The sequence below is a fragment of the Pelophylax lessonae genome, assembly GCF_965119305.1.
Source record: "Pelophylax lessonae genome assembly, chromosome: 9".
Taxonomy (NCBI): domain Eukaryota; kingdom Metazoa; phylum Chordata; class Amphibia; order Anura; family Ranidae; genus Pelophylax; species Pelophylax lessonae.
In genome coordinates, this window is record NC_138776.1 from 38,105,230 (window position 1) to 38,118,727 (window position 13,498).

The 13,498-nt window shown below is 42.7% G+C and overlaps 1 protein-coding gene across 1 annotated transcript in view; it reads left to right on the plus strand.

Moving 5' to 3' along the window:
• The window catches only part of CFAP58 (cilia and flagella associated protein 58), a 211,706-nt gene that overhangs the window by 128,205 nt on the left and 70,003 nt on the right, over positions 1–13,498 (plus strand). The window contains exon 12 of the mRNA XM_082267890.1: positions 11,435–11,575. Within this exon, the coding sequence (XP_082124016.1) occupies positions 11,435–11,575 (141 nt within the window). The remainder of the gene's footprint in view (positions 1–11,434; positions 11,576–13,498) is intronic.

A 13,498-nucleotide genomic window follows, 5' to 3' on the forward strand; every position in this document is an offset into this window, starting at 1 on the left:
CGACCCAGTGGTAGGTGAAAATTACACATTTCCATTGAATTTAATTGAAACCTGCTTCAATTAGAGATGAGATGGATAAAACATCTCAACGCAACCACTTTTCCAGGCCTAAATGAAGCAGAAAGCTATGCCCCCTTTTTAGAAGGTTTCTCATCAGGGAAAACTGATTAGAATAAGAAACCTTCACCAAAAAATGAAAAATCACAAAACTGTGAGAAAGTCCATTCACAAAAACTCTTGTTTTTAATAAACATCACCTACACAAACCTCGCTACGAAAGGATAGAATACAATGAAGCAATCATTGACACACCCCATACTCATAACCATTCTCCATTCACACCATCCAATCCATTCACAAAAAAACTCGTCCAAAGATACATATATATATATACATATCTTCTATCAAAAACGCGATTTGGAGATAAAAAGACATGACACGAATGCGGAATTCCCTTTTAGATTCCCCAAGCTTTGAGAAGACCGATCTAACAGACTTTCCCCACTCCTTTCCAATAGGGATACAACCGGAAAATTCCCCCTCCTTTCCCTTTAACCTGACTACCTATTATACTGCTATTAAAACTGCAATTAATTATATGGAATGCTTTCTCCTGTTTTTTTCCCTTTTTTTATATACCTCTTGTTTGCAAATTATAATGCACTTATGCCATGTTATGCCATGTACTGAATCCTTGCTTGAAAAATCTCCACATACTTTTAGCACACCCGGCACGGTAAGCCCCTGGGAGGATCTCCCTATGTTTTCCTTCCTAGGGGCGTCTTTCAGGCACAACGCAACAGCCAGCGACATCGGCCCCTCAGACTCTGTCAGTCTGTAACTTGTGTCCTCTCCGTGTCGGCGGCCGCGCCAGTGAGCAACAGCGGTGGAAACTGGAAGCGCACTCGTCCATAGGACGCAGGCGCACCAGAGACACACACCAGCTGTATGTGATCTGGTTTCAGACGTGCGGCGCTCACAGCGCATGCGCGAGTCTGATAAAAGGCCGGGGAACCACTGCCTCTCTCATTCCCCAACCGAATGGGGATGGGAGAGGACAAAGAGCGGCGCACAGGAAAAATGTAAGTTTTTAAAACACCACCCTTACCACTTACTCAACCCTGAAAAGGAGGCACATTACTGAAGGAGTTTTTTTCTCCCTCTCTTTAAGTGTGACCCAGCTGGAAACCGCATGGGACTACATTTGTTGCAAATTGATAATGAAGGTAAAAAACCCAAAAATGTTATATATTGCATATATTGCATTATTGCATTACAGATATAAATTTCCCTATACATGTACCTGTCTCATATAGAACTGCACCATTTAAAGGCATAAGGACATCCTTGCCCAGAACCGGTTTCATACGCACCGGAACCAAAACTAACCGCTAGGGGAGAATCACATGATCTACCCCTGATATGAGACACGGCCCCTGTAAGTTCAATAATATACCTGTAGAACCACTATCAACTTTGTAGCTGAATCTCATAAATATATATATATATATATATATATATTTTTTCAGGAAACCGCATGGTTCTCGCTGTGCTAAAGAGGGAGCCATTTCAACACACAAGGATTCAAAGAAAACAATATGTATGTACTAAATTTGAAAAATTCACCACTATTATTTAATTCACAAAAGTGGTGATACTTAAAATATTTAACAAAAATCTGCATTTTTACCAACAGAAATAGTGACAATCAACCTTGAAAAAGGCCCATTTTAGGGCCGAAACGCGTAGGATATAGGAGACACCTCTGATCTGAACCACCCAAGCTTAACAGCAGGGAAAGACGGAGATATACCCCTAAAAGTCACTATTTCTCACATGTCACTAACCCTCCTCCTATTACACAACTTCACAAGGGTCTATAACCCTTTCACGCAACTGTACTTCACTGTACATATGTTTTAAGAATTAAACATTTATTATTTATTATTATCATCATTATTTAGTTATTATTAGCAATTTTTTGCTTGTACTTTCTCGTATACTCCATACCTGCCTTAAAAGTCCCACTTCTTATTGGCCTGAGGTACCAACAAACCGATACAATGGATGGATAGGAGGCAGGTGAGAGGGAGCAGCCCAAACTTCCCCCAAACCACCCCTATCCATGACTGGTTTGGTATCTCAAAACTCTAATAGCAATTTTCTTAAGATGGTACAAACTGAAAACGACCAGCTGAGAAGCATACACCTCCAACCCCTTGGTGGATGCAGTATAAAACACAGATTGGGACTTTATATGAGGCAATTTGCCTGTATAGCACAGTACCTCCATCCCTGCTGGTGTCTCACTTAAAGTCCCACATTGTCTATTATTTCATGACAAAAGCATAAACTTACACGTGGGATGGTGTATGTCCTCGTAGCTCAGGGGTCTCTTCCTGTTCCGCGGTCATTCCGTCCTCGAGCTGACCGGCAGCAGGGAGATGACACTGCAAGGAAGAGCAATCGGAGGGGCTAGGTCAGACTGTGGCAGCGGTGGAACGCAGGCCTTGCTGTGGACCGCACGCTGGTGGAGGGGCTACAAGGACATACGCCATCCCTCATGTAAGTTTATGCTTTTGTCATGAAATAAAGTTAAATTGGCTACACTCAGCGGCGCCTTTTTTCCTTTCTTTACTTAATTACTTAATTAGGTGGGTTATCATGATGTTATGGCTGATCGATGTAAGATGGTTGTAGCTGAGAGTTTGCTTTGTCTACTATAGGTAGAGGAACTGAGGGGAGATCTTGTGCATGTACTACAAAATACTGTTATGTCTTTTGCACTTCCTTTCCTAAATGTATGAATCTTGAAAAGCTAGCAGTCTGGAGTGCTGCCTATTATTTATTCACAATTCTTCGACATGCCCTTTGACCTTTTCAGCAATACTTCAGGAAGCATTGCAGCAAGACTTTAAACTTTGAAGATCTGCAAGCCTCCAATCAGCAGCATTCTGGGTTGAATATTGAATCCAGCAAATCCGATCACTTATCTCTCTTAGTTTCCCTCTTTGTCCTCCTCTGCTCAAACTTTGCCCTATCTCCGGCCCCTGTTGGCTATGTCTCCTAAAAAATGCATGGTATGGTTGACAGATTGCTGATCGATCGGCAGACAAGAGGAACAATTGATTAGTTTAAGCTCATCTCCTCGTCATTCTTCACACCTGTCACAGTCAGTGAAAATCTACAGCGTCCTCTCCCAGCGTACTTCTCGCTGCCGGCACACGCATCTCATTTACTCAGGCAGCTCAAGATTCAGCAGTTATCAGTCTGACACCTGCGCCTTTGCAGCTCAATTATTTAAAAGGTAAGGTGTCCGTAAATGAGGCACGTATTAGTCAGAGCCCTGGGCAGCCTGGTCTGTCACCCAAGTTATTACTGCTTCCTTATGCATCGAGCAAAGAACTAACTGTAAGAAAGCGCTGTCTTCATAATGCGCCGACCACACAGTTGATTTCACCAGCTAGCTGGAGATAATGTACTTTTATCCTGGATGTCACTTCCTAACAGAAGGGAATTCATTGTTTTTCCTTTTTTTTTTTTTTTTTTTAATAAACCCTTTTGCAACCAGAAGTCATTGATGCCTAAATGCCAGGACTAATTTACTGTCCTCAGCAGGCACTGGTTAACTTGACAATAATTTTGATATTTTTTGTAAGGACATATACAGTTGTATTCAAAATTATTCAACCCCCAATGCTGTAAAGGGTTTTAGGGAATTTAGTGTACATTTGTAATTGTATTCAGAATGAAATCCTACAAGGACTTCTTAAAGAACCATATGCAACTAAAATGACATCAATTGGTTTTGTAATACAGTTGTAAATGTTTCTTTTGTGAATTCTTCATTGACACAATTATTCAACCCCTTAAAGACTACCACCCTGAAGAACAGAGGTTCATTGAAGTGTTTTCAATCAGGTATTGAAAACACCTGTGGATGTCAGGGAGCAGCAATAACGCCTAATAAGCACCAATTAGGCAGCTTTAAAATGACTGTAATACTCAGCTCCTTCTAGACATTTACTGGTGTGGTTACAAACATGGTGAAGTCAAGAGAATGGTCCAGGAAGATAAGAGAAGAGGTGATTACTCTTCACAGGAAGGGCAATGGCTATAAGAAGATTGCAAAGATGTTAAACATACCAAGAGACACCATAGGAAGCATCATTCGCAAATTCAAGGCAAAGGGCACTGTTGAAACGCTACCTGGTCGTGGCAGAAACAAGATTCTGACTTCGACTGCTGTGCGCTACCTGAAGCGTAGAGTGGAGAAAAGTCCCCGTGTGACTGCTGAGGAACTGAGAAAAGATTTGTCAGATGTGGGTACTGGAGTTTCTGCTCAGACAATACGGCACAAACTGTGTAATGAAGGTCTCCATGCCAGAACTCCCAGGCGCACCCCCTTGCTGTCTGCAAAGAATAAGAAGAGTCGACTGCAGTATGCCAAAAGTCATGTGGACAAACCACAGAAGTTTTGGGATAGTGTTCTGTGGACTGATGAAACAAAATTAGAACTGTTTGGGCCCATGGATCAACGCTATGTTTGGAGGAGGAAGAACAAGGCCTATGAAGAAAAGAACACCTTGACTACTGTGAAGCATGGCGGGGGGTCAATCATGCTTTGGGGCTGTTTTGCTTCTGCAGGTACAGGGAAGCTTCAGCGTGTGCAAGGTACCATGAATTCTCTTCAGTACCAGGAGATATTGGATGACAATGTGATGCAGTCCGTCACAAACCTGAGGCTTGGGAGACGTTGGACCTTTCAGCAGGACAATGATCCCAAGCATACCTCCAAGTCCACTAGAGCATGGTTGCAGATGAAAGGCTGGAACATTTTGGAGTGGCCATCACAGTCACCAGACTTAAATCCGATTGAGAACCTCTGGTGGGACTTAAAGCGGAGTTCCACCCAAAAGTGGAACTTCCGCTTTAGGGAGTCCTGACCCCCCTACATGCCACATTTGGCATGTCATTTTTTTGGGGGGGGGGAGCGGGTACCTAGTTTTGACAGGTACCTGCTCCCACTTCCGCTCGGAGCGCCGCCGCGCCCTGAGCGGAAGTTCTCCTCTCCCCCTCCCTCCCTGCAATCTTCTGGGACACGTCAGAGGTCCCAGAAGATTGCCGGCCAATCACGGCGCGCAGCGCGACTCGCGCATGCGCAGTGGGTACCCGGCTGTGAAGCCGCAAACTGTAACAGCCGGGTGCCCACAGCAGTGATGCCGGCGCCGAGGGAGAGGATCGAGGCTTCCGGCGGCCGCATCGCTGGACCGTTGGACAGGTGAGTAAATGGCTGGAACTCCGCTTTAAAGAAAGCAGTTGCAGTGCACAAGCCTAAGAATGTGACTGAACTGGAGGCTTTTGCCCATAACGAATGGGCGAAGATACCCAGAGATCGCTGCAAGACACTTGTCAAGCTATGCTTCATGTTTAAAAGCTGTTATAACTGTAAAAGGATGTTGTACTAAGATTGAATGTCACTTGGGGGTTGAATAAAACTGATAATGATGTGAGCACAGAAAAGACATTTGTGGTTATTTCATTATAAATGTTATGCTATATTTGTCTGACCTACACGTGCCTCTTTGATTTAATTGTAAGCAGGATGACTGAATGATCAAAATCAATGTCAAACTGGCCAAAACAATCAATTTCAGTGGGGGTTGAATAATTTTGACTACAACTGTAAGGCTTTTTTTTTTTTTAAAGCATTTTAATAAAATCTTTGCTATAGTTTTTTTTTTTTTTTTTCAAATAAAAATTTTTAGTGAATATCGTTGAGTAATATATGGACAATTATACAATACAAATATTTGGCTCACATAAGGATAAAGTAGTCAATAAGGATAAAGTAGTCAAGCAAAACAGTCAACACAACGGCAGCCATCCTGTATGAACATGTATAGTCTCAACAGAACTCATGGAAATATATGAAGGAAGGAGGTGAAGCAAGGAAAGAAGAAAAAGGGGAGATGAAAAAAGGAGAGAAAGAAAAGAGAGGGAAAAGGAGAAGGAGGGGGTAAGGGAAAGTTCAGGGTGGGTCCTCCCGGAGGTGCTCTGCTATAGTTTCTATTATTTTTTATTTAGGGCTTTGTTGTTGTTCAGTCGTTTAGTCGTGTCCGACTTTTCGTGACCTCATGCCCTGTGAGAGTGGTGAGGTGGGTGGCGCTGCCTAAAAATGTAAGGATCTAATTATATAAGAATATTAAGGTATCTGACACCACAATAAATACATTAAAAATAATGCATAGCATAAAACATCAACAATGTAAAGGAAATATATAAAAATGCATAAAGGGCAGTAGAGTGCTGGTGTCAGTGATAATTTAACACAAAAACCTATATATAGATAATAGTATAAATATAAAGTGCTTAGTGGGCAGTGATTGATTTGGAAAAAAAATGTCCAAACCAGTAAATGACTAAAAAGGTGACTTAAGTAGGCGACAATAAATAGAAGGTAAAAACGGTGTTGGGTAGGTCCAAATAATCTGGTGGTGATATTGAATAAATAAATATAATAATGACTGAAGTATGTCTTTGTCTGCCGATAATTTCCTTCTTATAAAAATTTGAAGATCCAAAAAATCTATCTGTTCTGTATTGTAGTTTCCCTTAAAATTGATACCGTAATGATTGTTGTTGAGTTAATGTATAAAGGAATCCAAAGATTCCTGAGTACCATCCCACATCATAATTATGTCGTCTATGTAGCGACGGTAGAACCTAAGGTGTGGATTGTTTTTCCCATAGATCGTTTTCTCTTCTAGCATGTTTCTAGCTTTTTGTGTTAAATTATCACTGACACCAGCACTCTACTGCACTTTATGCATTTTTATATATTTCCTTTACATTGTTGATGTTTTATGCTATGCATTATTTTTAATGTATTTATTGTGGTGTCCGATACCTTACTAATATTCTTATATAATTAGATCCTTACATTTTTAGGCAGCGCCACCCACCTCACCACTCTCACACCTATTTGATATAGCCTTTTTAGACTATATTTTGAGGTAGGCTGCAGCCTTCTATTATTTCCATAAGCGTGGAATTCCCAATTCTTATATACTCATGGACCATAGCCCGCCAGGCTTTTGTGTCCTCCACTGCCCCACTGCCCCCTGGAGCTTGCTTAACTTCGTGTTCATTGTTTTGATGATGCTATCTATCCATCTTGTTTTCTGTCGTCCTCTTCTCCTTTTTCCTTCTATGTTTCCCAGGATCAGGGTCTTTTCCAATGAGTCCTCTCTTCGCATTAAGTGGCCAAAGTATTTCTGTTTCAGCTTCAGGATCTGTCCTTCCAGTGAATATTCAGGGTTGATTTCCTTCAGGATTCAAAGGAAATATAATCAGGGCAAAACCAAAATAATAATTTGTGGGATAACTAAGGCTGCTAGCATTCAGTGCTAACACATCTCACCAGTGGAAACAAAATGAATCAATAATGCAAAAATCCAAAAAATGTAATCAATAATATTGTGAATCAGATCACACAATAATCCTAAAAAAATAAATCATAACACTGAGTGAATGAAGGATCACATATTAAATCAATAATATATGAATGGTGCCAAAGTTTAGTAAAATAAGTAAATCACAATAATTAAAAAATCACACTGTAAGAGAAATAATCAGAATAAATTAAATAAATATTAAATCAATATTATTGAAATAGTGTATAAATGTAAAAATGGTGAGAAAGAGTCCCAATGGAAGTTGTCCTAAATGACAAGAGACAAGTGCTGAAAATGTCCCAATCAGAATTCCAGTGCTGTGCTCAAACTATAATTGTGCTTCACTCCACTCATTGGGTGCTCCGTGTGACTAGTGCTCTTAAAGCAGCTCAACTCATACACAGACCCATAAAGAGTCATGAACGCATAAGTGGCACAAAGGTATCATTCAGGAGCGGTAAACCCTGCATATCCCCCCTCTCCAGGGCTCCAACCTCCGGTACAAGCATCCGGGTCCCGATCACACACAGACAAAGAGAATAGGAGAAGAATCAAATGCTCTCTGTTTATCTTTTATTGATCAAACATAAAAATGCAGGGAACTCACAGACACGGCACTTCAGGCAGTGCGGGCTGAACAGGCTCTCAGTGTGATGTACTCGGACCATCCTAGGTCTGACGTTGATGAGTAGGCTCCTCCCACGTACGCGTTGCGTCGTAATGACTTCGTCAGCAGCAGTGTTATGATTTATTTTTTTAGGATTGTTGTGTGATCTGATTCACAATATTATTGATTTTTATAAATATAAAAAAGTGGTTGAAAAAAAGGAGCAATTCCAAACACTCGCCCAGCGCTTCTTATTGTAAGGGATAAACCACACAGTAATCAATGTAAAACTGTTTAAAACCTCATAAAATTTGCTGATCGCAGCCACTGTAATAAAAAACAATCTGTAAATGATGCAATAATTACTCAAACTAAAAAGTTCAGCACTAGTCACATCCAGCAGCGCTCAATATGTGATAACATATAAAAGATCATATAGTCCTCATAAATGAGTAAAATAATCGCCAAACTCAGTCAATGTTCATAACATAGCCAGATAATCCATATGTTAATATTCCCCCGGTGCCTGATGTATGTAATCCGGTATTCACCTTCACCACACCATACGTTACCCCTTAAAGATGGGCACTCACCAGAAGCACTATGGTAATACGCCTGTAAGCATTGGTTGCTTGGACCCTTGACACTCCGGGATACCTCTGCCAGTATCAGATGACCTCCACATACGTGTGCCAATTAGGGACCAGATCATATCATGAAAATAAAAATGGGGGCACAATAGTGTGATACCGTCTTAAAAGTTTATTTAAACGTAACACTCCAAAGTAAATCCCCCAAATCCAATCTGCTTACATCAATAACAACTTTCTCAAGCGAAATATGTCCTAATGACCTACAATATATATTGGGAGCATAATACAGTATGCCTGAGTCCTCAGTAGAAGTCGCACAGACGAAACGCGTCAGTACACAGGCATGCTGTCTCCCTGGTAATCCTAAGAGTCGTGGCTGGAGTCCGGATCTCACCTATTGAGCAAGCTGGGAAAGAATCATTCAGCATCGGTGAGCCGGCCATAACTATTGTATTATCATTATTTCGCTTGAGAAAGTTGTTTTTGATGTAAGCAGATTGGATTTGGGGGATTTACTTTGGAGTGTTACGTTTAAATAAACTTTTAAGACTGTATCACACTATTGTGCCCCCATTTTTATTTTCATGATATGATCTGGTCCCTAATTGGCACACGTATGTGGAGGTCATCTGATACTGGCAGAGGTATCCCGGAGTGTCAAGGGTCCAAGCAACCAATGCTTACAGGCGTATTACCATAGTGCTTCTGGTGAGTGCCCATCTTTAAGGGGACACGTATGGTGTGGTGAAGGTGAATACCGGATTACATACATCAGGCACCGGGGAATATTAACATATGGATTATCTGGCTATGTTATGAACATTGACTGAGTTTGGCGATTATTTTACTCATTTATGAGGACTATATGATCTTTTATATGTTATCACATATTGAGCGCTGCTGGATGTGATTATTGATTTTATATTTTGGATTTCACTTTGGCGCGGCATTATTGATTGATTTTGTTACCTTCAGGATTGACTCGTTTGATCTTCTTGCCATCCAAGGGACTTTCAAGAGTCTTCTACAACACCATAGTTCAAAAGCATTAATTTATTTAGAGCTTACAAGTGTGTAATAATATAAAAAAATATACACTAACCGGCCACTTTATTTGGTGCACCTTGCTGGTATCGGGTTGGACTCCCATTTGCCTTCAAAACTGCCTTAAAGCGGAGTTCTGGACGAAAAATTTAAAAAATCGATTTTGGGCCATCCGCTTGCTGAGGGTCACCTGAAAAAGAAATGGATGCTCCCAATTTTTTTTTTTTTTTTGTTCACTTACCTTGTTTTTGAAGACAATATACTCATCTTCCTTCCACTGCCTCCCTCTGCGGCCGCGGCCCGCACCGTCACTTCCTGCTTGCATTGATTCCTGGGGATTCCGGCATACTCACGGGAAACAGCATCGGAGGAGGACTGGGTTGGCAGCGGACAAGACCGGAGGGAGAAGATTGGAGGGAGAAGATTGGAGGGAGAAGATCTGAGGGAGATATTAAATAAAGGACTTCTCAAAACCGTCTCTTGTCTTTATTTACACTACACTGCCTTTTTTGGGGTGAATTGGTAGGGGTACAAGGTACCCCATACTCATTCACATAGGGGGGTGGGTCGGGAATTGGGGCCCCTTGTTAAAGGGGGTTTCCAGATTCCGATTAGCCCCCTGCCTGCAGACCCCCACAATCATTGCCGAGGGCTGTCGGGAAGAGGCCCTTGTCCCCATCAACATGACAAGGTGCTTTGGGGTGGGGGGTGCAGAGCCCACCCCTGTCCCAAAGCACCCCCCCCATGTTGAGGGCGTGTGGCCTGGTATGGTCCAGAAGGGGGGGGCCCTCACTCGTCCCCTCCCTATTCCTGACCTGCCTGGCTGCATGCTTGGATAAGGGTCTGGTATGGATTTGGGGGGGGGACCCCATGCCATTTTCTTTTTTTGCCGTGGAGACTCCCCTAAAATTCTCCCAAGTTCTATACCAAGCCCTTTGAGTCTGGTATGGATCGTGAAAGGAAAAACCCACGCCAAAATGAAAAAAAAAAAAAAAATGGCGTGCTGTCCCCCCCTAAGACAATACCAGACCCTTCGGTCTGGTATTGTCTTAAGGGGGGGACCCCACGCAGTTTTTTTTTTTCATTTTGGCGTGGGTTTTTCCTTTCACGATCCATACCAGACTCAAAGGGCTTGGTATAGAACTTGGGAGGGACACCACGCCATTTTTTTTTTCCATTTTGGCGTGGAGTTCCCCTTCAAGATCCTCAGAGCACAAGTCAAGCATCATGATCAGACTTAGATACGACTTCTATTTAAATCGATGGGCTGAAAGTCGGATCAAAGACGGCACTCATAGGCAACCATTGATTTTGAATAGAGGCAGAGAAACGCTGCTAAATGCGAATGCAGCTAAATGCGCATTTACGCCAATGGAAAAAGCTACTAAAAGCACGTTTTTACTGCTACTTTTTCCTGGCTTTGGTAGTGACTTTGCAGCTCGTCTTTTTCTAACGCCCTGTGTGCATGAGGCCTTAGAATTCCAGCCTCAGCTGAATATTTTGTATTATATTTATTTTTCAGTTGAAGAAAGGTATTCCAGATCTAATTTGGATAATAAAATGGCTGAAAAAAGTTGATGCATGCTTATTTAGTATTCTATCTTTTTACTGACCATTTTCACATCCTAGTGTTTTCAGAGTTCTGTTCTAACAGTAAGGTCTGCCCATTTTCCCTCATAGTGCTGACTCTGCATTTAACTGTATACTAATCTCCATCATGTTCTCACTAACAGGCTGAACTGCATAAATTGAAACAGCAAGCGACTGAGACACAGCAATTGATTGACAGCCAGAAGGTGGAAGAGAGGAGGCTCCTGAAAATTCTGTCCGATGCTGACGCAGAGAGACTTCGACAGAAGAAAGAACTCGATCAGGTACTGTTATCTCTACCTACAACCAATCCATACACATTCTGTGAGATTAAAGAACGTCTCCACCCAAAACTGGTTTTCCGTGGTTGCTGGCAAGGTGAACTACTTTTAAAGCTGAATTTCAGTAAGATAAAGAAGGCACAAATGAATGCTGCTCTGCATTCAATAATACATCATTAAATGTATTTAGGTAGAACCTGAATTTGACCTGGTATCTGCCTCGAATGCTGAGTACACACGGGCCGAATGTCGGGCAGCATCAGCGAGTTCAATAAAACTGGAAGACATTCGGCCCTTGTGTACGGCAGCTCGTCTGACAGAAGCCGGTTGACGGGTCATGACCAAAATATGTCTGCCGACCGGCTGAGAGCGCTGACTAGAGTGTTCTGGTGTGGGGGGGGGGGGGGGGCATCCCATCCCAATCCCAGGTGTCCCTCTGTCAGGACACAATAGTACAGCAAGGGAAATCGCTGTACTAACATTGGATTGTTAGTACAGTGGCTTTGACCCGAGCTGTCAGTTTCAAGTTTTTAGATGCAATTTCGAGCAGTTTTGAGCTGTCAACCCGCTGGATTGAATGAGAAAAAACTAGTAGTGTGTGCGAGGCTTTACGGTATCTTGTATAGCAGAGTTTGGAGAGGTGTAGGGAAAGGCAGTACAAAAGACAATCATGTGTACTGCAGTGCAAGGAGTATGCTGGTAGAAGAGAACGAAGAGATGAACTGCTCAATCTGCTGCTTCACCTTTTACTGTTCAGTCCCAGGGTGGATAAGGTGTCTGTAAATGATAATGAAACTGCAACAGTAAATGAACAGGCCCCTTCCCCTTGTAGACAGGGCTGTTGTGTGGCGCACACTTCATGCAAACAGAAAATTACACAAATGAAATGCATATATGGGAGCTATTTTTGGTGTCAAAGGATTTGCATTTCTGCCCATTAATTAGGAGTTTGTTAGACAGCTGTGCCCCACAGCACAGTCACCCTGGGGAGCTGATATATTTTTTGCTGCAGTTATGTAATAAAACTAGGTCTTGTATCTGCCCTAGCCTGTGACTGGACAGTAAAGAGGAAGCATCAAACTAAAGTATCTTTCCCTCTTGTGCCTTTCTCTTCTCTTCCCCTTCGTGCCCTTTTCTTCTCTTCCCCTCTCGTGCCCTTTTCTTCTCGTGCCCTTTTCTTCTCATGCCCTTTTCTTCTCTTCCCCTCTCCTTCTCTTCCCCTCTCGTGCCCTCTTCTTCTCTTCCCCTCTCGTGCCCTCTTCTTCTCTTCCCCTCTCGTGCCCTCTTCTTCTCTTCCCCTCTCGTGCCCTCTTCTTCTCTTCCCCTCTCGTGTCCTTTTCTTCTCTTTCCCCTCTCGTGCCCTTTTCTTCTCTTTCCCCTCTCGTGCCCTTTTCTTCTCTTTCCCCTCTCGTGCCCTTTTCTTCTCTTTCCCCTCTCATGCCCTTTTCTTCTCTTCCCCTCTCGTGCCCTTTTCTTCTCTTTCCCCTCTCGTGCCCTTTTCTTCTCTTCCCCTCTCGTGCCCTTTTCTTCTCTTCCCCTCTCGTGCCCTTTTCTTCTCTTCCCCTCTCGTGCCCTTTTCTTCTCTACCCCTTTTTCGTGCCCTTTTCTTCTCTACCCCTTTTTCGTGCCCTTTTCTTCTCTTCCCCTTTTTCGTGCCCTTTTCTTCTCTTCCCCTTTTTCGTGCCCTTTTCTTCTCTTCCCCTTTTTCGTGCCCTTTTCTTCTCTTCCCCTTTTGTGCCATTCTCTGCCCCTCCCATGTCCTTCTCTTCTCTTCCTCTCTCCTGCTCTGCTCTTCTCTTCCCCTCTCGTTCTCTGCCCTTCCCCTCTAATGTCCTTCAATTCCCCTCTCGTGCCCTTCTCTTCTTTTCTCTTCCCCTCTCGAGCCCTCCTCTTCTCTTCCCCTCTCTTGCCCTTCTCTTCTAGTGC